This window comes from Cornus florida, unplaced genomic scaffold, assembly GCF_030987335.1.
Source record: "Cornus florida cultivar Cherokee Brave unplaced genomic scaffold, ASM3098733v1 CherokeeBrave_3.0.0_Hap2_Chr02, whole genome shotgun sequence".
NCBI classification, from domain to species: Eukaryota; Viridiplantae; Streptophyta; class Magnoliopsida; order Cornales; family Cornaceae; genus Cornus; species Cornus florida.
The window spans coordinates 115,245,131-115,270,332 of NW_026775572.1; the positions used below are offsets into that span (position 1 = coordinate 115,245,131).

Genomic DNA, 25,202 nt, shown 5'->3' on the forward strand with positions numbered 1-25,202 from the left:
ACTTAAGATCAATAATTTTTGAAAGTTTTACCAAACCTTTGCCTGCAATAGGAGAATAAGAACCATCGGCTATTCTGATTTTTTCAGAGCCAGAATAGGGTGAATAAGTTTGAAATAAATGAGAAAAACTTGTCATATGGTCAGATCCCCCTGAATCAATGATCCATGGGGTAACACTGGAATTTGAACGACAAGATAAGGCCTTTGGGTTGTTACCTGTCTGAGCAAGAGAAGCATTAGGAGTACCAGATGAGGAATTGAATTTCAGCAATTTTAGAAGATGATCCATCCGTTCTTTGCTGAAGGGAAGTGCCTCGGCTTCATGAGCTGATGGGGCTCGGTTGAATCTGCCTTCCTGGTTGAATTTGCCTTCCTGCTTACTCTTCCAATTCGCTGGTTTACCATGAATTTTCCAGCAGGTTTCATGGGTATGGCGAGGCTTGTTGCAGTGGTCACACCAAAGACGGGGCTTTTCATTATGTTTCCTACCAATATTCGCTTCAGATATGACCAGGGCAGAGGTCTCAACAACACCATTTGATAACTTTTTTCCAAGCATGACCAGCCTGCGACTTTCCTCTCTTCGAACCTCGGAGAAGACTTCACCGATTAAAGGTAGGGGCTGTCGTCCAATTATTCTGCCTCTCACTTCATCAAACTCGACATTGAGTCCAATGAGAAACTTGAAGATGCGGTTGTCTTCCACCTTTTTTTTGTAATGGTTGCAATCTTCAGGCGATTTCCACTCATAATCGCTGAACAAATCAAGGTCTTGCCACAAACGTTTTAGAGAGTTGAAATATTTTGTAACACTGTTATCTCCTTGACGGATCTCTTCGAGTTTCAGCGTTAGTTCATAGACTTGAGACTGATTTCCCAGGTCTGAATACATTTGGTTGACATTGTTCCAGAGTTCTTTTGTTGTGTGGTAACACATAATTAGAACTGATGTCCTCCTCCATGGAATTCACCAACCAGGTCATCACCATCGAATTCTCTGCATCCCAGGTCGAGTAGGATGGATCTTCAGGTTTCGGTTCCTTTTTTTCTCCTGTCAGGTAGCCGATTTTGCCTCTACCTCGGATGTACATCCGCACGGATTGGGACCAGCGAAGGAAGTTTTCATCATTTAGCTGAATTGTGGTAATCTGGACTGAGTGTGTTTGAGAGTTTTGAACTTCGGACTCAAAGGTCTTGGTCTTGGACTCAGGTACATCATCAGACATGGTGATTAGGGTTGTTTGGAAGAGAGAGAAAAAAAAAAAAAAAAGACGGCTAGGGGTTTTTTTTCAGAAGAATCGGTAAGATGCTTTGATACCAAATAGGCGATTTCAAGATTGAAAAGAATCTGTATATTGCCGTACTTTGAATGGTTTACAATGCTTTAGTTAAATAGGAAATACAAGGGGCTAACAAAAGGAAACTACAGGCTGTAACAGCAAGCTATAGGCTGTAATTACAGGCTGTAAACTAACAGAAGTTATAGGCTGTACACTAATAGAAGCTACAGGCTGTACACTAACAAAAATTCCTAATCTTAGTCATTGATTACACACCTATCATATCCCCTAAAATCTGGTCTTATTAAAATGGAATATCTCTTTTTCAACAATTACCTTGCTTGGTTTAATGGATCTTTGTCTTGAGATCGAAGATTTGTGCTACATCTCTCACTTTGGAGTAGGTTTGACAAACAGATTCCCAAATTTCCTTTGTTGTTGGGAGAAACATACAAGTGCGGCTTATTTCCGGCTGCATCGAGTTCCATAACCATGACATGATCTGAGATTCTTTTCATCCCGAGCAGCAAACTTAGGATCATCCTTACTCACCATCGGTCCAATGAGATGACTCAATTTCCCTTTTCCCTTTATATAGGTTTTTACCAACTGTGACCTCTCTAAATAGTTCCCTCCATTGGGTTTGAAGGTGGCTGATATATTTTGGGATTCACTGGGAGCAGACTGTTGGTTTGTGGACTGATTTGTAACAGAGGAGTTAACTTCTGATGTACCCGACATGAAAAAGAGGTAGGGAAGACTTGAATCTAAAGAAATGAACAAACATCACCCTAATCAACAGGATGAATTCTAGAATGAAAGGCAATGAAGGCCGAATTAAGGAAATCTGTCTTGAAAATGAAGGTCAAGATTGATTTTAAATGAATCTGGAAAATATACCATGGGAAATGAAGGCACAAGGCACAAAAGAAAGAAAGAACATGATTAGAGTAGTAAATTTTCTAGCTCTGATACCATGTTTGCATTCAAACATTAAATTGAGAGAATACTTTCTTACTTCTTCTACATACAATGACAACATATATATACAGAATTTTACAATCTCCAAATTATGACAGGAAGATAGACAGCTAAACTAATATGGAAAAAGTCAACTAAATCCTAGATGGTCAATATTTACAGCTGGACATTTGTGTTAGCCTATACAGGCTGTATATCTTCTAGAAGTTGGCAGATCTGTGCCAGCCTATATAGGCTGGAAGTCTTCCGGCAGATTTTCCAACAGAAGGGAACTCATCCCACATCCTAGAATCGTAGCAAGCGAAGTCTGTTAACATATATGATATCCACGATTTATGGAATGACTTACCATAATAGCAGAGATTTGACTATGCATATGTTAGCCTATATGATAGTCACGATTTATGGAATGACTTACCATATTAGCAGAAATTTGATAATGCTATAGAATATGCCATAGAATATGCTTTAGAATATGTTTAGATTTGATTTAGTTTCCTTTCTTGTAATATGAGCATGTGCTCTTTTTATCTTTAAATACTAGAGTTGTGAATGAGTTATTCATCTTATTCAAGCCTTTACACAATTCTCTCCTTTTTTCTTCTTTTTATATTTCTACTTGGTATCAGAGCAAACACCTTTCCACACCTTTCAGCAGCCTTGCTACTTGTGTGATAGCCACCTTAGGCTGTTTGTGACATCGTGTGACGTTGCCTACACATGTTTTTTCTGTGTTGCTGTTTTGCAATCGAAAACAGGTATTTTTAAGTTTTACAATTTATTTTTTACTCTTCTAGGGTTGGGTAAATTAGGGAAGCTCATCTATTTATCCATGACTCGACCTGACATTGCTTATGCCGTGAGTGTCGTGAGTCAATTTATGCACTCTCCTCGTACCCCTCACCTTAATGCAGCTATTCGGATCCTTTGCTACTTAAAAAGGTGTCCGGGCCGTGGTATTTTGTTTGCCAATCATGGTCACTTACGTGTTGAGGCTTGGATAGATGCTGATTATGCAGGATCAGTTTCAGATAGGAGGTCAACTTCGGGTTATTGTACCACTATTGGTGGTAACTTGGTTACTTGGCGCAGTAAGAAGCAGGATGTTGTCTCTCGATCTAGTGCAGAGGCAGAGTATAGGGTTTTGGCTCTTGGGGTATGTGAGTTGCTATGGCTGAAAACCTTGATGACAAACTTGTGCCTTCTAGTGTCGCTTCCATTCTTACTCTACTGTGACAACAAGTCTGCCATTACCATAGCAGCAAATCCTGTTCAGCATGATAGGACTAAGCATATAGAGGTGGACCGTCACTTCATTCGAGAGAAGATCATCTTTGGTCAAATTTGCACTCCATTTGTCATAAGCTCTCAACAGTTTGCAGACATTCCTACAAAGGGTGTTAGCAAGATTGTGTTTGAGAATGCATTATCCAAGTTGGACGTTTCAGATATCCACGCACCAACTTGAGGGGGAGTGTTAGCATATATGATATCCACGATTTATGGAATGACTTACCATAATAGCAGGAATTTGACTATGCATATGTTAGCATATATGATATCCACAATTTATGGAATGACTTACCATATGAGCAGAAATTTGATTATGCTATAGAATATGCCATAGAATATGCTTTAGAATATGTTGTGATTTGATTTAGATTTGATTTAGTTTCCTTTCTTGTAATATGAGTATGTGCTCTTTTTATCTATAAATACTAGAGTTGTGAATGAGTGATTCGTCTCATTCAAGCCTTTACACAATTCTCTCATTTTTTCTTCTTTTTATATTTCTACTAAGTCACCTCTTGAACCTCCCCCACAGGGACAAGCACACTTTTACCCACGTTAACTTTCAACCCTGACACTGCCTGAAAGCAGATGAGCACACATCTTAAATATCGGAGTTGGGACACATCCGCATCACAGAAAATGGTGTACATATTGAGAGAGCATTATTGTGAGTTCCATAGTGTATACTAGTTTTCTTTGCATTCATCATTCTTAGAATTGCTTAGTGTTTTTCAATGGGTGTTGACATCTATTGCTGCGAATTTCAACTGAAGAGTTCAACACCATAATCAATCCATTGATCAGATATTGACAAACTATTAATCTAGTTGTAATCTGTTTCTCATAGTGGATTCTGTTTGTCTGGACTAGGTCCCGTGATTTTTTCCTAGTTGGGGTTTTCACTTAAAACTCCGTGTCCATTGTTTTTGATTGCTTTAATCGTTTATTGCATGCTTGGATGATGGATTGATTGTTTTTAAATTTTCTGATGATTTGAATTTAACTTTCTGTTGAGTTTGTCTAAATTCAAAAGGTTGTTAAAATTATCTAATCCAACAAACAAGACCTATTCACCTGCCCTCTAGGTCTAGATCACGGGGTTTGCACAACTCTCTATAATAGCCTAGGGTTTCAGGCCTACGAACTTTCACTTTCTTATCTTCTTATGTTGTAAAGGTTGTTTTACACTTTAGACATTGCATATACAAGGGTTATAGTTTCTCATTCTTAATCTGTTGTTCATTGCTTACTGTATGTTTGACAAAATAACTTGCATTGAGGTGATGAATAATAGTGAGTTCAAGCCATTTGGAATGCCCTTGAGTATTGAGTTGGACTGATAGGTTTCCCAGTTTCCTAAATCTAGATGGTGAACTTAGATTTACAATGGAAGTGGACCAAAACCTTTTGTTAACAGTTTAACACCACCAATCCTTTATTTATTATTTGTTTGGTGTATTTAATGTTTAAGTTATCCTTTGGCTAAAGCCCACATTGGCAGATCTTTCCTGTTCACATGTAGTAACTTTTTTGTAATACAGGCGGGGTTACACAAAGGAGAGGCAGAAGGGCTTACTGCTTGTTGAAAAGTTGGATTACTTGCAGTCAAAACTTCTTCAAGGAATCTTCTTCATTACATCCAAACCATTAGGGAAAGTTGGCATCTGGATTAGTGAGGTAATTGTCGTATAGACTATTGAATTTTTCATCTTGAGTCAGTCTCATAATTTTATCTTTCGTGATGCTTGTCATGCATTAAGCTAACCAGATATAATCCTTTGATTAGAAAAGGTTCATTGCTTTTATATGTTTGTCCTACATTTTAAATGTTCCTCTGCTTTCATATATTATATTGAGCCATGTTTTAGATTGTCTTGTCGAGCAGCTCATACATCAACTATTGGATTCCCAGCATAAATGTTATACCTAAAATCATGTTTCTCCTTCCTTCCCCCAGCCCCCATTCTTTAGATGAAATGAAAATGCATTTTTAATATTAAATGTTTTTTTTTTGATAAGTAAATTTTTAATTTTAAATGTGAGTTATTAAAATGACCTATGACTTGATTTTGCATTAGGATATGCCTAGTGAGCATTGACAGGGATTTGGGGCATACTATGAATTTTTTTTTTTGATATCTTGATGTGTCTGAAGTATTCGTTATAAGCGTACCACTGCTGTGAATTGACAGACTAACTATTGAAAGTATTGTGATTGGATCTGAGTTCTCTCTCTCCCCCCTCTTTTGTCTTACCTTCTGTATCTCTTTATGCACTTTCCTTCTGTCTTATGTAGACTTATTCATGTGCTTTAAATCTTACTCTAGTCAAAGACACAGATCTCCCATAACTGTTTTAGGAATTCCTAGTTCTTGATTTGTGTTTCTTCTAAACAGCACAAAGTTGTATCTGTAATGCTCTGGATTTTGAGACTGAAACCCAAGGTGTGATTAGAGGGATTTTAGAATTTGAGGAAACTAAAGTTATTTTACTTTCTAACAAAAAAAAAGAAGAAGCAGCATATAGCTTCAATGAGTTCGTATTTAAAATTCATGAAAAACTTTTCCATTAAAAAGATTCATTAGTTGCAACTTTTGACAATATGCCTACTAAACATTTGACCTTTTGGAGCAAATAGAAACCTTTATAAAATCCTGAAACTCCGAAATTAACATATCGAAAGACTATACTCAAAATCCCAGAATTTAAAAGATATTTCATTGATAAACCATAATCAAAGTTTTTTGAGTCAATAACATTTACATATTTAATTCTATTACATACCATTATACATTCAATACAAGTGATTCCAAAAAAACTCGTCACGTAGATTAGGCACCTAGAAAACACCAGGTATCAAGTACTGCTCATTCTTCTGGAACAAACCTGGGAAGTAAAATATTTAGGGGTGAGCTTATATAGCTCAGTAGAAATAATCTAGCATGAATGAGGTTTAAAATGCATATAGGGAATTTAGTTAAGCAAAATACGCCAAAATTAAGCTTTTGTCAAAGAAACATAAATTCACAAAATAGTTTCAAGGTTGTATACTGAAAGTACCAAAACCATTTCAAAAACAAAATAAGGAACAATCCAAAACCACAACTCCTTCCCATATGGACCTCCTTCCATTTTCACTAATAAATCATTTATACGAACAGCTTGTGTACATCCGAGAGTGTCCCACACGGTCACTTCCCCTTCAAACCAGTGTGGTCCAAACTCTCTCTACCCAAACAAGGGCTTTGCATGTGGGTTTTGGGACTTTCACCCTCAATTTCTGGAACATCCCCCTTTCTTGTTCCAACGTAACCACAAGCTGTGTCCATGACCAATTCATATTCTTCCACCCAAACCCAAGGTATGAACCATGAAGAAAACATTTCAGAATTTCTCAAAAGAACTTCAGTCATAAACAACAGCCTATAGTCTCAAATTTATTTAGTACTACTTCAACTCTGAAAACCAGTTATGCTTATCAAAGCAAATAAGGAAATTCCAATTCTCATCAAACCACCCAAACACCTTTTTGAAAACACAAGTATGATATTAAGAAGTTTAAAAGCATATAGTCCAGCAACCAAATGGAATCTTTAGAAGAAAATCACCCAAACATGGAAAAGCTAGAGAATCCCTACCAATTTAAAGATAACAAGTGAAGATGATGATGATGGAGAAATTTCCGGCCTGCCCCTTTTCTCCTCCTTTATTCTCTTCTTTTCCTGTCTTTCTCTTCTTCTCTCTATCTCTTTCCTCTCTAACTTTGTTTTCCTTTCTTTTCTTTTATCCCTTCCAGCACACATATGCTGGAGATGACTCACACAACTAGTTACAACTTTCACATAGTAATGACACATGCCCCCAAACTTGTAAAATTAACATATAGCCCTTCCAACTCTCTTTCATTCCACAACCCCCACCACTAAAGCATAATGAAGTAATCGCCCCAATAAAAGTGATTAACTCACTAAGCAAGATTACATTCACTAATCATGATTAAAAGTCACTAAGCAAGATTATAAATCACTAAGCGTGATTAATAGTCACTAATCACCATTAAAAGTCACTCAAGCCAGGGACGGAGCCAGTTTTTTTTTTTTTTTTTTTTTTCAGGGGGGGCACATTATACACTAAATACATATTTACATAATAATGTATATACATATAAATTAGTGTTGGTGGAGTATATATATAGCGAGAGACATAGGTGGATATTATATAATAATATAAAGAGATTGATATTTTTGGGATGAGGTAAATTAATAAATTACATATATAACCAACGGGTTAGTGGCCTAGAGGTATCAGCCTTTTACTTCCCAAAGGGAGGTCAGGGGTTCAAGTTTCAGAAGAGACAAGTGTGTGTGAGTACCAACTAGGAAAAAAAAAAAAAAATTACATATATAGAATATAATGAATTAATTTAAGAATTTTTTTTTTTAGGAAACATATATAGTATACAAGGGAAGGAGAAATTTCCCCCGCCGGGGGGGGGGGGGGGGGGGGTGGTTTGGCATTTTAAAAAAATTTAGACATATTATAAGAAAATATATATAGAATATATATATTTTTTGATATGTATAAATCAATTAATGCTACACCCATGACTTGAACCTGAAACCTTAAGCATGAATCCCAAGCACACTACCACCTTAGCTACTACACTCTTTATATATAGAATATAAGGTAAGTAAAAAATCCATGCTGCCTCAGTCCCTTACTTAAGCATGATTAAAAGACACTAAGCATGTTTAAGAGACACTAATAAAATCCTAGGATACCACAGTATCTTTGTTGCTTATGTTGAGGTGTGCTAGACAAAAATTGGAGGGACAGAAAGAGAGTTGGTAAAAGTTAATTTATGGGTTTGGACAGTAAAGGGAATGTGAAAGTTAAAAAGAATTGTGAAAATTCAACTCAATTTATTCATCCCCAATAGGGGTATTTATATGTGTTACAAAAAGGGCATGTACAAAGTCAAGCCTAAATCTAAGGCTGAATGCAAGCTAAGCCTATAATTAAGCCTAAACATATTTAACAGAAGATAATCAAATATAAAGCTAATATCAAGCCTAAATCTAAGGGGCTGTCTAACACTCCCCCACAAACTCTAAGGTCTAGGGTGGACGAGTTTGGAACGCAGAAGCTCAAAGTGATGCTTGGGAAACCCCTTAGTGAAAATATATATGCAATTTAGTCGGCGGAAGGAACGAATTGAACACGATGGCTACTAGAGAGAACAAGTTCCTGAATGAAGTGATAATCAAGCTCAATATGCTTGGAATGGGCATGGAAGACAGGATTGGATGCCATGTAAGTAGTGCTAAGGCTGTCACAGTAGCGTGACTGGTGTGGAAAGAGGCACATGAAGCTCATGTATCCAAACAGTCTTTGCACTAACTTGAGCAAGAGAGAGGTACATGACTAAGGACTTGAATGAGAAACTGTAGGCTCTTTCTTAGCACTCCAAGAAATTAGATTTGGGCCTAAGAAAACACAGTAGCCATAAGTCAAGGCTGAGTGGCAAGACAACCAGTCCAATTAGCATTGAGAAGGCATGTAGGACTAAAGCACCAGAGGAGGGGTGAAAGATCAATCCAAGATCCAAAGTGCCTTTACTTATCAAAAAAAAGAAAGATCCAAAGTGCATTTGAGATAGGGCAAAATGTGCTTAACAACAACGAGATGAGTGGTCCAGGGGGCACTCATGAACTGAGAAACATGATGAAAGTTGAAATTATATTGTAGGGTTTTGGGTGATTAGAGTTTGGAGAGAGAAGATAAAAGAAAGAGAGAGGAAGACACAGTAAAAAAGAGAATGTAAGTGTTGGAATAGCTGACTTGTTATTCTTTCTGTAAATAGGCTGTACGGATATGATTGTAATTTAGACCTTATTTTTAGCTCTTAATTTAGGAGAGTATATATCTGTGTAATTCTACTTATCAAAAAATATATATATCTGTGTAATTCTTCTATAATAAAAGAAATTTGGCTCATTCTTCACAAACTGACATGGTATCAGAGCCTATTTAGGTTCTTTGGGAGTTTTTTTTTCCGATGGCCTTCATTGCCGTCATTTTTTCAAGGCCTTCATTGCCGTCAGTTTTTCTACGGCCTTCATGGCCATTTTCATCTTCCTTCTTTGCGGTCTTTTTCGTGCCGTTTGTGACTGTTTAAATTTTTTTTTTTTTTTCTTTTTCCAGACAGTCCTTCATTGTCAATCTGTCCGATTATGTCTGAAACACCCAAACCGATCAGTTCAACCATCATGTCGTCCTCCAACAGCCAGGCTTTCATTCACACTGAAAACCCAACCATGCAGATCTCCACTTCCAAGTTGACTGGAAGAAACTTTATGGAGTGGTCTCAATCGGCCAAGATTTCCCTTAGAAGCAAAGGGAAAATTAAGTATGTAACCAGATCTGCAAAGCCTCCAGCAGAAGATGATCCAAAGTATGAAAACTGGGAGGCCGAGAATTCCATGGTGATGTCTTGGCTACTCCTTTCAATGCAACCGGAGATCAGCAAGACATATTTACTCCTGCCACTGCCAAGGATATTTGGGAAGCCGTCACAAGAACCTACTCCAAGGGAGGTTCTTCCTCTCAAATGTTTGAACTAAAGTGGCAGATTATCAGAACCCAGCAAGGTTCTTCAACTGTCACGGAGTATTATAATGCTCTTAAAGGGCTGTTGACGGAACTGAATCAACTGCAAATATGAAGAAGATGAAAGACATGCTGGAAATGGAGCGGGTATTTCAGTTTTTGGTGGGCCTAAATCCTGAATTCGATCAGGCGTGTGGCCAAGTGTTGGGTAAAGATCCGTTTCCCAACCTTGATGAAGCTTTCGTTCATATCTGAGAGGAAGAGAGTCGTAAGGAGCTAATGGGTGGTAACTCTGGAGGAGGTCCTACCACTGAGAATTCAACACTTGCAGTGTCCAAACCAACTATAATGCAGGAGATAGCAAGAAACCAATAGACAAAGAGAAGATGTGGTGCGACTACTGCCACAAGTCTAGACACACTAGGACAATTTGCTGGAAGTTACATGGGAAAACTCAAGACCTGAATAAGTCTTGGCAGCAAAGGAGGGGATTATGCAACAAAACCGGGTCAGGCCAATCAAACCACAACAAAGCTGATATCGAAAGGCTTAGGACACTGCTGAACCAACTTGAGGACAGAAACACAACCTCAACTCCAAATTCAGGTTCTTGTTCCATTGTTCAATCAGGTACAAAAACATTAATTTCCTCCAGTAATTATTCTAAAACCTGGATCATAGATTCAGGTGCTTCAGATCATATGATAAGCAAACTTTATTTTTTTAGTTACCTACCGTGCTCAGGAAAACAGAAAATGAAAGTGGCTGATGGCTCATTATCATCTGTAGCCGGTCAAGGAACTGTGAAAACTTCACCCACCTTGTCCTTAAATTCGGTTCTTCATGTCCCAAACTTGAATTACAATCTGTTATCTATTGGAAAGATCACAAAGGATTTGAATTGTTCTGTTGAGTTCACACCCTCTGGTTGATATTTTCTTTCTGGACCGTTCGGGGGAAGACGATTGGACATGGTAAGCTGAGAGATGGACTTTACTACTTGGAGACCGAGTGGAGGACTGATAGTCAAGGGTCTCAAGGCTTGGTTTCAGCCCACAAAACCAATTCTGATTGGATTTTCCTTTTGCACAACCGCTTAGGACACCCACCATTTCTATTGTTGAAAAAGTTGTTTCATACTTTGTTTGAAAATAATGATGTTAGTAATTTTCATTGTGAGTCATGGACACTTGCTAAACATTATCGAATGAATTTTCCAATAAAAGAATTGCAATTTGTCTCTCCATTTAGTTTAATTCATTTGGATGTTTGGGTCCCTCTCGTGTCACAAATATTTCAGGAACTCGTTGGTTCGTTACTTTTATAGATGATTGCACTCGAACCACTTGGGTATACCTAATGAAATTCAAGTCTGAAGTCTCATCCATTTTCCCTATTTTCCACAAATTTATCAGCACTCAGTTTGGGGCCAAAATTCAAACACTCAGGTCCGATAATGGCAAGGAGTACGTCAACCAAGGATTAACAAGCTACTTGGAACGTGAGGGTATTTTGCACCATTCATCATGTGTTGACACCCCCCCCCCCCCCCCCCCCCCCCAGCAAAACGAGGTGGCTGAAAGGAAAAAAAGGCATCTATTGGAAGTAGCTCGCGTTCCAAATGAACATGCCTACAAACTATTGGGGGGAAGCTGTCCTCATAGCTGCATATCTTATAGACAGGATGCCAACAAAAGTTCTTGAATTCCAGACACCAATCAAAAAACTCATTGCCTTATTTCCAAATTTCCAAGGAGTTGGCTCTTTATCACCAAAAGTCTTTGGTTGTGTCTCATATGTAGATGTCCAGCAACACTTGCAAAGCAAATTGGATCCTAGAGCTGTCAAGTGTATATTCTTAGGGTACTCCTTCACACAAAAAGGATACAAGTGCTATCATTCCCCTACAAGGAAGACATATATCACTATGGATGTTTCTTTTCTAGAAAATCAGCCTTACTTTAGGAATTCCTATCTTCAAGGGGAGAATGGTTCAGAAATGGAATATAGGTGGTGGAATTTGGAAAATTTAGAAACTATGGATGCTGGGGGAATGGATGGAAAGATTGTTGTAGACAAAAATAACGAAGTTGCTGAAGTTATGGAAGGTGCCGAAGAAATTGACAATGGCCCTAATCCAAGTGTTATTCCTAATTCACTTCCTAGTGAACCGGTTACTGCACCTCCAGATAGTCCTCCTAGTCTCCCCACAAATGAAGAAGCAGAAGTTGAGAGACCTAAGATTCCCACTTACAACGTGTACTCCAGGAGGAAAAAGTCCATCATCACCTCACCAGCTCCAATTGTCGGCCTTGAAACAGGTATTGAAAATAATCCAAATTCTGGTTCTAGTTCAGAAATTCATTCTAATAATGACCTCGATCTGCCCATTGCTCCTAGAAATGGGGTTCGAACTGGTACCCGACACCCCATGTCTAACTCTGTACCCATGCAGAGTTTATCACCACAATACCGAACCTTTCTTTCTCAAGTTCTGTCTCAGCAAGTTCCCTCATCTGTTCAAGAAGCTTTAACCTCAAAACCATGGAGGGAGGCCATGAACGAGGAGATGAGAGCGCTGAAAAAAAATCAGATCTGGGAAGTTGTTGATTTACCGGAAGGGAAAAGGACAGTGGGCTGCAAATGGATTTTTACAGTCAAATACAAAGCTGATGGCACTTTGGACAGATACAAGGATTCTTCTATCTTTGGCAGCAAATAAGGATACGCCTCTACATCAGTTTGATGTGAAGAATGCTTTCCTCCATGGAGACTTAGAAGAAGAAGTCTATATGGATATTCCACCGGGGTATGAGCTGAAGTTGTGGAAAAATAAGGTATGCAAACTTTAAAAAATCCCTCTGTGGCCTTGAGCAGTCTCCTCGGGCTTGGTTTGGGAAGTTCACTAAGTCAATGATAAAAAGGGGGTACTTTCAAAGTCAAGGTGACCACACCTTGTTCATAAAAAGGTCCTCCATTGTAAGAGTCACTGACTTAATTGTATATTTAGACGACATTATTGTCATGGGTGATGACATTGAAGGAATGATGGCGTTGAAGATTTATTTAGCAAAAGAATTCGAGATCAAAGACTTGGGAAAACTAAGATATTTTCTTGGAATTGAAGTTGCTAGATCTAAGAAGGGGATCTTCTTTTCTCAATAAAAATACACCCAAGATCTTCTTTAAGAAACAGGTATATGCTCGGCTGTAAACCTATTGATACTCCGATAGAACCCAACCACAAGTTAGGAGGAAAAAAGGAAGAAGAAATGGTTGATCGTGGAATGTACCAGAGAATGGTTGGAAAACTGATCTACTTGCCAATGCCCACAGAAGATGTAACCATATCGGGCGTATCCGGGTCAATGGTTCTGAATTGTGGAGGAGGGACGATGTGCGCAGGGGAATCGCTTCTTTTTATCAACAGCTTTACACTGAGACTTTGGATTGGAGACCTACTCTTGATGGTCTTCCATTTAATTCTATTTCTGCATTGGATAGTGTTAGCATTTATGATACCACGATTTATGGTATAACTTACCATAATAGCCGAGATATGATAGGCCCAAATCATGGGATGTGATTTACCATATTATCTGTGAGATATAATAGCCACTAATCATGTATTTGACTTTATTTACGCATATGTCTAGGCATAGAATATGCAATGATTTGATTTTGTTTCCTTTCTTGTAATATGAGCATGTGCTCATTTTATCTATAAATACTAGAGCTGTGAATGGGTAATTCATCTCATTCAAGCCTTTACATAACTCTCTCCTTTTTCTTCTTTTTATATTTCTACTTGGTATCAGAGCCAACGCCTTTCCACACCTTTCAGCAGCCTTGCTACTTGTGCGACAGCTACCTTAGGCTGTTTGTGACATCGTGTGACGTTGCCTACACATGTTTTTCTGTGTTGCTGTTTTGTGATCGAAAACAGGTATTTTTAAGTTTTACAATTTCGTTTTCATTCTTCTAGGGTTGGGTAAATTGGGATAGTTGGTTTCCAACACCTAGAAGGGCTTGGTTAAAAAAAGATTAGTTTACAAAGAGGTTCCGAATATTAAGAAGGAGGCTGTCTGGCTATATGTAAGCGGGCAACGCTCCTTAAAAAAGGTATGTATTTGGATTTTTTGGGAATGGTCTGAGGAAACATTGTTTATCGTCTGAGGAGACCCTTTGATTTATTAACAGAATTTGTGGTGTTTTTGGAGTTCTTTTTATTGTCGTGTGACAGATTATGGCAGATTCAGGGTCCTCGACTGTTAATTCTCTTGACTCACGTTCTGTGGGTGGTGGTGCCATTTTTCCCACCAACTCATCAGAAAATCTAGGACTTCAAATCACCACAGTGAATTTGGATGGTTCCAACTATTTGATTTGGGCATAGTCTGCCAAGATGTTCATTGGTGGCAAAGGCAAGATTGGCTATATTACTGGTTCTGAGAAAGAGCCAGCTGAGTCAGAGAAGGCATATCCACAGTGGTTTGCAGATAACGCTATGGTTATGTCTTGGCTAGTCAATTCGATGCAACCAAACATAGCTGTTGGCTATATGTTTATGAAGACTGCTAAGCAGATTTGGGATTCAGTTCAACGCACTTATTCTCAGAGGCAGAATAATGCACGAATTTTCCAGCTGGGGCGAGATATCACCAGGATTTCTCAGGGTGACTTGACAGTTTCAGGTTACATCACCAAGCTTCGTGCTATTTGGGAGGAGATGTCATATTATGATTCCTTCCACTCTTGGAAGGATCCAGATGATGCAGTTTTATATGCAGGAATTGTGGAGAAGAATCGAGTGTTTCAGTTTCTTGCCGGGTTAAACGATGAGTTTGAGTATGCTCGTGTTCATTTATTGGGCTTATCTTCACTCCCTACTCTTGAGAATGCATATTTCTATGTGTTGTTAGATGAGAGCCGCCGGACTCATCCATTAGGTGTTGCTTTTGTTGATCGTTCTGCTATGGCAGTTCGGATTCCCAACCTTTCAGGAACTTCACCATCCCAGTCAGTTCAGAGCACTACCACCGGTCCTCCTCTGGGACGACAACGTGGACGGTGTGACCATTGCGGAAAAATTGGTCACATCAAATCTCGTTGTTATGCTCTACATGGACGTCCACCGCAACAGAAACAACAGCCTCGATCCTCTGCACATTCTTTTACACAACCAGTCTCGTTGTCAACTCCTGACAACCCTGCCTCTACATCTTCTGCCACAGTTACCTTGACTCAAGCTGATTTGGACAAGTTTAAGCAATTCTTCAACCAAATGGAGGCATCATCTCAGCCAACCTCCACTTATGCCCACTCAGGTACTATTGCGTCTGCACATAGCGTATCTACATCTTCAACACCATGGATCATTGATTCTGGTGCTTCAGACAATATGACTGGTATGTCCTCACTCTTCCAATCTTATAATATCTGCTCTGGCTAACGCAAGGTCCGCCTTGCGGATGGCTCTCCATCTTCCATTGCTGGGAAGGGTCACATATCAGTTACTCCTTCATTAACTTTGTCAAATACACTTCATGTTCCAAAATTGACTACAAATCTTATTTCTGTTAGTAGCGTTACCAAACAATTAAATTGTAGTGTAACGTTCTTTCCCTCTCATTGTATTTTTCAGGATTTGGTGTCGAAACGGACGATTGGCAGTGGGCGTGAAGTGGACGGTTTATACCTGTTGGATGCTCCTTTGTCACCGCAAGCACATTCAGCTTCATTTTCTAATATTGTTTCATCTAATAAAGCCCAGCTTATGCGTTGTCACATGCGTTTAGGACATATTTCTTTTGGTTATTTGAAACATTTATTTCCTTCTTTATCTTGTAACGTGGCAGTGTCAGATTTATCCTGTGAAACATGTCATATGGCTAAGTATGTTCGTTCCAATTATCCTACTAGTAGTAATAAATCTGCTTTAACACCTTTTGATCTTGTTTATTCAGATGTGTGGGGTCTTTGCCCAGTTACTTCTACTCTTGGATTTCAATATTTCGTGTTGTTCATTGATGATCATAGTCGTGTTACTTGGGTTTATCTTATGAAAACCAAAAATGGGGTATACACCATTTTTAAAAATTTTATGACAATGGTTCAGATTCAATTTGGTCGTACCTTTAAAAAATTCCGATCTGATCAGGGTACAGAATACACTTATGGGGAGGTACAACGGTTATGTACAGAATTTGGGATTGCGCATCAGCTGGCTAATGTTAAAACTCCTCAACAGCATGGTCGTTCTGAGAGAAAGAATCGCCACATCCTTGATTTAGCCAGAGCAATCTGCATTGGCATGAATGTTCCCCAGTCATTTTGGGGAGATGCAGTTCTTACCGCTGTTTACATCATTAATAGGACTCCTTCTAGGATTCTTAACTTTGCAGCCCCACTCTCAATCTTACATCCCAATTCATCTCTATTTTTGATTCCTCCATGAGTCTTCGGGTGTGTGTGCTTTGTTCAGCAGTTGGGGCAAACTCGTACAAAGCTTGACCCCAAGGCTTTGAAGTGTGTGTTTTTGGGCTATTCTCACTCTCAAAAAGGTTATAGGTGTTACCATCCTCCCAGTCGTCGGCGGTTTATATCCATGGATGTTTCTTTCTTTGAGCATACACCATACTGTAGTGGTTCAGTTGGTTCTCAGAGTGAATGGTTCCCATTGAATATAATGGATGATCACCTTCTTCTGTCTTCAACTCCTCTACCATTACCTGTTTCTTCTTCTATAATTCCTCTTCGTGATACCCCTCCAGGGGGAATTGTTCCTTTTTCACAGGTTTATAATCGGAGACAACAGGTACAAGCTTCTACTCCCACGATCGACTGCCCTGTTCCTTCGGCACTAGCTCCGCCTTCTTAAGCTATTGTTTCGCTTGATGATCGCCCCATTGCTCTTCGAAAGGATAAACGTTCTTGTACTTACTCTATTTCTAATTTTGTTTCTGATTATGCTCTCTCACCCGCCTATCCGAGTTTTCTTGTTTCTGTTACCTCGGTTCCTGTTCATTCCAGTGTTGCAGATGCGCTAGCACAACCTCAATGGCGTGATGCTATGACAGAAGAACTACAAGCACTTGAGAAAAATCAGACTTGGGACATGGTTCCGCTTCCTATTGGACGAAAGGTTGTGGGTTGTCGTTGGGTGTTTACAGTCAAGCATAAACCAGATGGGAGTTGCTTGTTACAAGGCCCGATTGGTTGCCAAGGGTTATGCTCAGACGTATGGCATAGATTATAAAGAGACTTTTGCCGCTGTTGCCAAGATGAATACCATCCGTGTATTATTTTCCGTTGCTACAATTCGATCTTAACGGTGATTTGCAGGAGGAGGTGTACATGGTTCCTCCTCCGGGCTTTCATTCTCCTGCTCATTCTGGTATGGTATGTCATCTTCGTCGTTCTCTATATGGCCTCAAGCAGTCTCCTCGAGCTTGGTCTGATCGCTTCGGCACTGCTATGCTCAAGTTTGGTGTCCATCAAAGTGTAGCTGATCATACCTTGTTTTTACGTCATTCAGGCGGTAAGACAGTTGCTCTCATTGTGTAAGTCGATGATATTATTCTTACCGGCAATGATACTACCGGAATTAATGAGGTTAAGAGCTATCTTGGCCGTCAGTTTGAGATTAAGGATCTTGGTCCCCTATGATACTTCTTGGGCATTGTGGTGGCTCGCTCCAAGACTGGCATTTTCATCTCTCAACGCAAGTTTGTTATTGACTTGCTTTTTGCTTCTGGTCAGCTTGGCGCTCGTCCTGCTGATACTCCGATTGAGCAGAATCATCGGTTGGCTGATTCTGAGGGGGAGTTGTTGTCAGATATTGGTCAGTATTAACGACTTGTGGGGAAGCTCATCTATTTATCCATGACTCGACCTGACATTGCTTATGCTGTGAGTGTCGTGAGTCAATTCATGCACTCTCCTGGTGCCCCACACCTTGATGCAGCTATTCGGATTCTTCGCTACTTGAAAGGGTGTCCAGGCCGAGGTATTTTGTTTGCTAATCAGGGTCACTTACGTGTTGAGGCTTGGACAGATGCTGATTATGCAGGATCAATTTCAGATAGGAGGTCTACTTCAGGTTATTGTACCACTATTGGTGGTAACTTGGTTACTTGGCACAGTACGAAGCAGGATGTTGTCTCTTGATCTTGTGCAGAAGCAGGGTATAGGGCTATGGCTCTTGGGGTAGGTGAGTTGCATTGGCTGAAAACCTTGATGACAGACTTGTGCCTTCTAGTGTCGCTTCCATTCTCACTCTACTGCGACAATAAGTCTGCCATTAGCATAGCAACAAATCCCGTTCAGCATGACAGGACTAAGTATACAGAGGTGGACCGTCACTTCATTCGAGAGAAGATCATCTTTGGTCAAATTTGCACTCCATTTGTCACAAGCTCTCAGCAGCTTGCAGACATTCTTATAAAGGGCGTCAGCAAGATTGTGTTTGAGAATGCATTGTCCAAGTTGGGCGTTTCAGATATCCACGCACCAACTTGAGGGGGAGTGTTAGCATTTATGATACCACGATTTATGGTATAACTTGCCATAATAGCCGAGATATGATAGGCCCAAATCATGGGATGTGATTTACCATGTATTTGACTTTATTTACGCATATGTCTAGGCATAGAATATGCAATGATTTGATTTTGTTTCCTTGTAATATGAGCATGTGCTCATTTTATCTATAAATACTAGAGCTGTGAATGGGTAATTCATCTCATTCAAGCCTTTACATAACTCTCTCCTTTTTCTTCTTTTTATATTTCTACTGATAGGGATAGAATTGAGATTCCATTCACGGAGGAGGAAGTGATTAAGGCACTTTCTAGTTGCAATGGGGACAAAGCTCCAGGGCCAGATGGGTTTACTATGCGCTTTCTTAAGGAGAGTTGGGAGGTGGTGTGAATTGAGGTGATGGGCACTTTTCAGGAGTTTTATTCTCATGGCACATTTGAGAAATCTCTGAACGCATCTTTTATTGCTCTTATTCCTAAGAAGGGCGGTGCTTCTGATATTAAGGACTTTCAGTCAATTAGCTTACTTGGATGTTTGTATAAGCTTATTGCCAAGGTTCTTGTCTCCAGGATGAGTAATGTTTTGGATGGTCTCATTTCAGAATCTCAGAATGCTTTTATTGGTGGAAGGCAGATTTTGGATTCTGTTCTTATTGTTGGGGAATGTGTTGATTCTAGATTAAGAAGTGGGGTTCCTGGTGTCTTGTGTAAGCTTGATATTGAGAAAGCTTATGATCATGTTAATTGGAAGTTTGTTCTGTATCTGCTTCGGAGGATGGGGTTTGGTGATAGTGGATTAAATGGATTGAAACTTGTATCTCGTCCGTTATGTTTTCTGTTCTCGTGAATGGTTCACCTGCGGGTTTTTTTTGCTAGCTCGCGTGGTCTGCGACAAGGAGATCCATTATCTTCTTTTCTTTTCCTCATTGTCATGGAAGGTTTAAGCAGGTAAATGAGAAAAGCGAAAGATTTGGGTTACATCAGGGTGTTCAGAGTTGGCAGAGATGTTGAGCATCAGATGCAGATTTCCCATTTATTATTTGCTGATGATACTTTGGTATTTTGTGATGCTGACGTTTCTCAACTCAGATACCTGAGGTGCATTCTTGCTTGCTTCCAAGCGGTTTCGGGGCTAAAGATTAATGTTGGAAAGAGTGTGCTTGTCCCAGTGGGGGATGTTCCAGATATTTCCTCCTTAGCTGCTGTTTTAGGATGTGGAGTTGATTCTTTTTCTCTTCCTTAGGATTGCCTTTGGGAGTTTCTTCTACTCGAGTTGGAAATTGGGATCCAGTACTTAATAGATATGAGAAAAGATTAGCAGGATGGAAAAAGCAGTATCTATCTAGGGGGGGGGGGGGGGGGGGGAAGTCACACTCATTAAGAGTACTCTCTCATCCCTTCCTACCTATTTTTTTTATCTTTGCTTCAAATTCCATGCTCTGTTGCTGAAAGGATTGAAAAAATTCGGAGGGATTTTCTTTGGGGCGGAAGGGGAGAGGAGTTTAAGTATCATCTTGTCAATTGGTATCAAGTCTGTCAACCGTCGAGGTTAGGTGGGATAGGCATTCGAAAAATTGTTCCTTTTAGTCGTGCTCTCTTGGGAAAGTGGTTATGGAGATTTGGAAGGGAACGCCATCATCAGTAGAGAAGAGTTGTCTCGTGTTGTTTTGGTGAAGAGAGTGGGGGCTGTTCATCTCTTCCAATCACTATTACGGGAGGCGGCGGTGTGTGGAAATTCATTCGGAAGGGTTTGGATGTTTTCTCCACACATATTCGATTCAAAGTTCGTGATGGCAGACATGTTCGTTTTTGGGAGGACCTTTGGTGCGGCGATCAGTTGTTGTCTCACTCCTTTCCTAGGCTTTACAGTATTGCAGCCAATAAGCATGTTTACGTGATTGATTGTTATCAACTTGATAACAATGGAGTTATGTGGGATGTGCGGTTTAGGCGGCCCTTTCACGATTAGGAAATGGAGGAAGCTTGTGTTTTTTTGGACACGTTGTATAGACAGAAGGATGTTGGCAGAGGGTGTGATGATATTTTGTGGGTTCCTTTAGCTCTTGGTCGGTTTGGTGTCCGCTCTATGTTCATCTGTTTGTCCAATTTCATTGGTCCTGAGTTCCCTTGGAAGTCTGTCTGGCGCTCTAAAGCTCCTCTTCGAATCGCATTCTTCGTTTGGACGGCCACATTAGGGAAGATTTTGACATTGGACAATTTGAGAAAGAGAGGCAACATTATTGTTAATTGGTGTTGTTTATGTAAAGCTAATAGTGAATCCGTGGACCACATTCTTTTGCATTGTCATGTGGCATTTGACTGTTGGAGTTTTATTTTTAGCATGTTTGGCGGTTTTTGGGTAATGCCTAAGCACTCCTCTCAATTGATTAACGCTTGGAAAAGGTGTCCTGTCAAAGAATAAGCTCAGGATTATTGGAAGATTGTTCCACATTGTGTGTGGTGGTGCTTGTGGCGTGAGAGGAATAACAGATCCTTTGAAGGAAAAGAATCTTCTTTAGCTACTTTAAAAATTCATATTCTTCGTTCTATGTTCTCTTATGTAAGAGGAAGTGCATGCTCCTCGATTGATGATTTATTTGATCTCTTGGATTCCATTGGTCCTTAGACCTTTTTTATTCTTGTATTAGGGACACGTTCCCCTTTTGAACGTTTTTCTAATATATTTTTTTACTTATCAAAAAAAAAAAAAGGTCGGACATAGCCTATGCAATAAGTATAGTGAGCCAGTTTATGCATGCCCCACTTAGATCACACCTCGATGCAGTTTGCAGAATCATCAGATACTTGAAAGTGACATCCGACATCTTATTTCGGAAAGATAAGGAGCTGAAATTAGAAGCATATACCGATGCTGATTGTGCTGGATCCATGGTTGATAGGCGGGCAACTACTGGCTAATGTACCTTCTTAGGAGGGAATTTAGTTGTGTGGAGAAGTAAGAAATAACCACTGGTTGCTCGCTCTAGTGCAGAGGCATAATTCAGAGCTATGGCTCAAGGGATATGTGAACTAATCTGCTGAAAATGATACTCCCATATTTGAGGGTAGAAGTGAAGGACCCAATTATGTTGTACTGTGATGATAAAGCAGCTATAAATATAGCTCATAATCCAGTACTTCACGACCGGACCAAACATGTGGAAGTGGATAGACATTTCATCAAGGAAAAATGGATAGTCTGCACTCCATACGTTCCATACTCTAAACAGATTGCTGAGGTGCTTACTGAAGGATTATCTAGCACAATTTTTCATCAGATTGTTGACAAGCTTGGGATGCAAAATTTCTTTGCACCAGCTTGAGGGTGAGTGTTGGAATCGTTGACTTATTATTCTTTCTGTAAATAGGCTGTACAGATATGATTGTAATTTAGATCCTTATTTTTAGCTCTTAATTTAGGAGAGTAAGGAGAGTTATCTAGTTTAGCCTAACGTAGGTCTACTCTTGTATTTATAAATATATATCTGTGTAATTCTTCTATAATAAAAGAAGTGTGGTTCATTCTTCACAAACTGACAGTAAGAAAGGGTTGTAGAGTAGATTCTGACATCTGTACACACATGTATTTATAGTAGTCAGAAATATAATTGTGTTCAAATACCACTAATTACGCCCACTAATTATTCTGGTCAAATCCCACTTTACACCCACTAATTATGCTTATGTCAGGAATATTTCCACAGATTCCAACACTCCCCCTCTAGTTGGTGCATAAATATTTCTCATGCCCAACTTGCCTATAATAGAATGAAAGGAATTACAACTCAAACCCTTAGTGAATACATCAGATAGTTGTTCTTCTGACTTCACGAAGGGCATATAGATCATTCCATCGTTCAACTTCTCCTTGATGAAATGCCTGTCAATCTCAATATGCTTTGTTCTATCAAGTTAAACCGGGTTACACGCAATGCTAATGGCCACTTTATTATCACGATAAAGTCTCATAAGACCATCATCCATAACTAGCCACTACAAATTGTTTCTTGCTCCTCCAAGTTACCAAATTTCCTGTGAGGACTGGTTCCACTTTTGTGTCCATTTTTCCATTTTTTTCGGACTTTTTTTAATTTTTGGTATTTTATTTTTTTGTGTGGGGACGCGTGCCATGGGTTTTCCGGGCTCTAAACACAAAGGTGAAAAAGAATAAATTCTGATATTCTCTTTTCATATATCATATGTTAGTTTACAGGCCTATATATATAGAAGTGTATTACAAATTCTATCTAAGGAAAGGATATATATAGATCATAATTTAAAAAAAGTCAACTATCTAACTATGGATAATTCCTAAAAATCCTCCCTAACTAATTTCCTAACAATTCAACCTAGATCTTTCCACACTCCCCCTCAAGCTGGCTTGAAAAAATATTTTGCATTCCCAGCTTGCATGTAAGATTGTCAAATTTCCCCTTCGGTAATCCTTTAGTGAGGATATCTGCTACCTGTTCTCCTGTAGGAATATAGGGCATACATATCACTCCTCCTAATTTCTCCTTAATAAAATGTCGATCAACTTCCACATGCTTGGTCCTATCATGTTGGACAGGATTGTGAGCTATGTTGATTGCAGATTTATTATCACAGTAAAGCTTCATAGGCGTCGGACTTGAGATTTCAAGATCTTCAAGTAATCTTTTCAGCCACAAAAGTTCACAAATTCCATGAGCAACTGCTCTGAACTCAGCTTCTGCACTACTCTTTGCTTCTTGCTCCTCCAAGTTACCAAGTTTCCACCAACATAAGTACAGTAACCTGAAGTAGACCTTCTATCCGTCACACTACCTGCCCAATCAGCAACGGTATAGGCTTCAATCCTTAGATGGCCGTGGTTTTCAAACAACAAACCTCTTCCAGGTGATCCCTTTAGGTATTTGAGAATCCGGTAGACTCCCTTAAAGTGTTCGTCTCCTGGTGAGTGCATAAATTGACCCACTACACTCACTGCAAAGGCAATATCTGGCCGAGTGTGTGAATGATAAATGAGTCTTCCAACCAGCCTTTGGAATTGCTCTCGGTTCACCACTTTTTCTGCACTTGCTGCCTGCAACTTTAAATTGGGCTCCATAGGTGTTTCCATCGGTTTGCAGCCAAGTAGACCTGTTTCCATAAGTAAATCCGACACATACTTCCTTTGAGAGACAAATATCCCTCTCTTGGATTTGGCAAATTCCATTCCTAGGAAGTATTTCAAAGCTCCAAGATCTTTTATCTCAAATTCCTTTGCAAGAAAAGACTTCAAATCCTCCAATTCTCTTTTATTATCTCCGGTTAAGATTATGTCATCCACATAAACAATAATATGGTGATCTTACCATCACTTGAATGTTTGTAGAACAGAGTGTGATCAGCCTAACTTTGACAATGATATCCATGACTCTTGATAGCTTTAGTGAATCGATCAAATCATGCTCTGGGTGATTGTTTCAAACCATATAGCGATTTCTTCAATTTACACACCTTTCCAGCTCCATAATCATTTTCAAATCCTGGTGGTAATTCATAAACACTTCTTCCTCTAGCTCACCAACTCATGCTTGCAGCAAGAGACAACAACACCCGTATGGAATTTAACTTTGCCACCGGGGCAAAGGTTTCCTGGTAATCTATTCCATATGTTTGGGTGAAGCCTTTAGCTACGAGTCTCGCCTTTTGTCTCTCAATATTACCATCAGCCTTATATTTGACCGTGAACACCCATTTGCAGCCTACGGTCTTCTTCTCCCTTGGCAATTCAACAATCTCCGAAGTTTTGTTCTTATCAAGAGCCCCCATCTCTTCCATAACTGCTGCCTTCCACTCAGTATGATTCAAGGCCTCGTGTATAGTTCTAGTAATTGAAACACTAGAGAGATTAGTGGTAAAAGCTCTATAATTTGGAGACAAGCTTTGGTAGGACACATATTTAGCAACAGGATGCATGGTACAAGAGCGAGTACCCTTTCTAAATGCAATAGGAATATCAAGGTCATGAGAAAGGCTCTCTTCATTGCTGGTTTCAGGAATTAAAGATGGATTAGAGACAAAAATACTTGTTTCATTCAAGTTGCCTTTATCCAGAGAATTTTCTTGGCAGGTAGTAGGTTGGTGCTCTTTATTTTGATCCTTCCTTCTTCGAGAGTAAACACGGAGCTCGGATTGATGTTGGATTTGAAGTGGTTTTCCCCTTGAAGTGTAGTTTATAATGTTTGACTCAATAGGCTTTGGAGAGGTTGAAATAGTGGGTTCAGTAGGTTCAATAGGTAAGGCAGAGTTTAGTGAAACACTCAGCAATGGTAAAGAGCCCAATACTTCCCAAAAATGGTCTTCCCTCTCATTACTCTCCCCCTGAAGAGTATTTTTGGTGAAATAGGGTTGAGTCTCAAAAAAGGGCACATCCATACTCACAAAGAATTTTTTTAGAGGTGAGGTTATAACATTAATACCCTTTCTATTTAGGAGAGTACCCAACAAACACGCACTTTTCAGCCCTAGGATC

General features: G+C 39.4%; 1 protein-coding gene across 5 annotated transcripts in view; it reads left to right on the forward strand.

Moving 5' to 3' along the window:
• LOC132295584 (uncharacterized) overlaps positions 1-25,202 on the forward strand; it is a 112,271-nt gene that overhangs the window by 14,423 nt on the left and 72,646 nt on the right. For all 5 annotated transcript variants that reach the window (XM_059793889.1, XM_059793887.1, XM_059793888.1 and 2 more), the window contains exon 4: positions 5,096-5,231. In XM_059793889.1, coding sequence (XP_059649872.1) covers positions 5,096-5,231 — 136 coding nt within the window. The remainder of the gene's footprint in view (positions 1-5,095; positions 5,232-25,202) is intronic.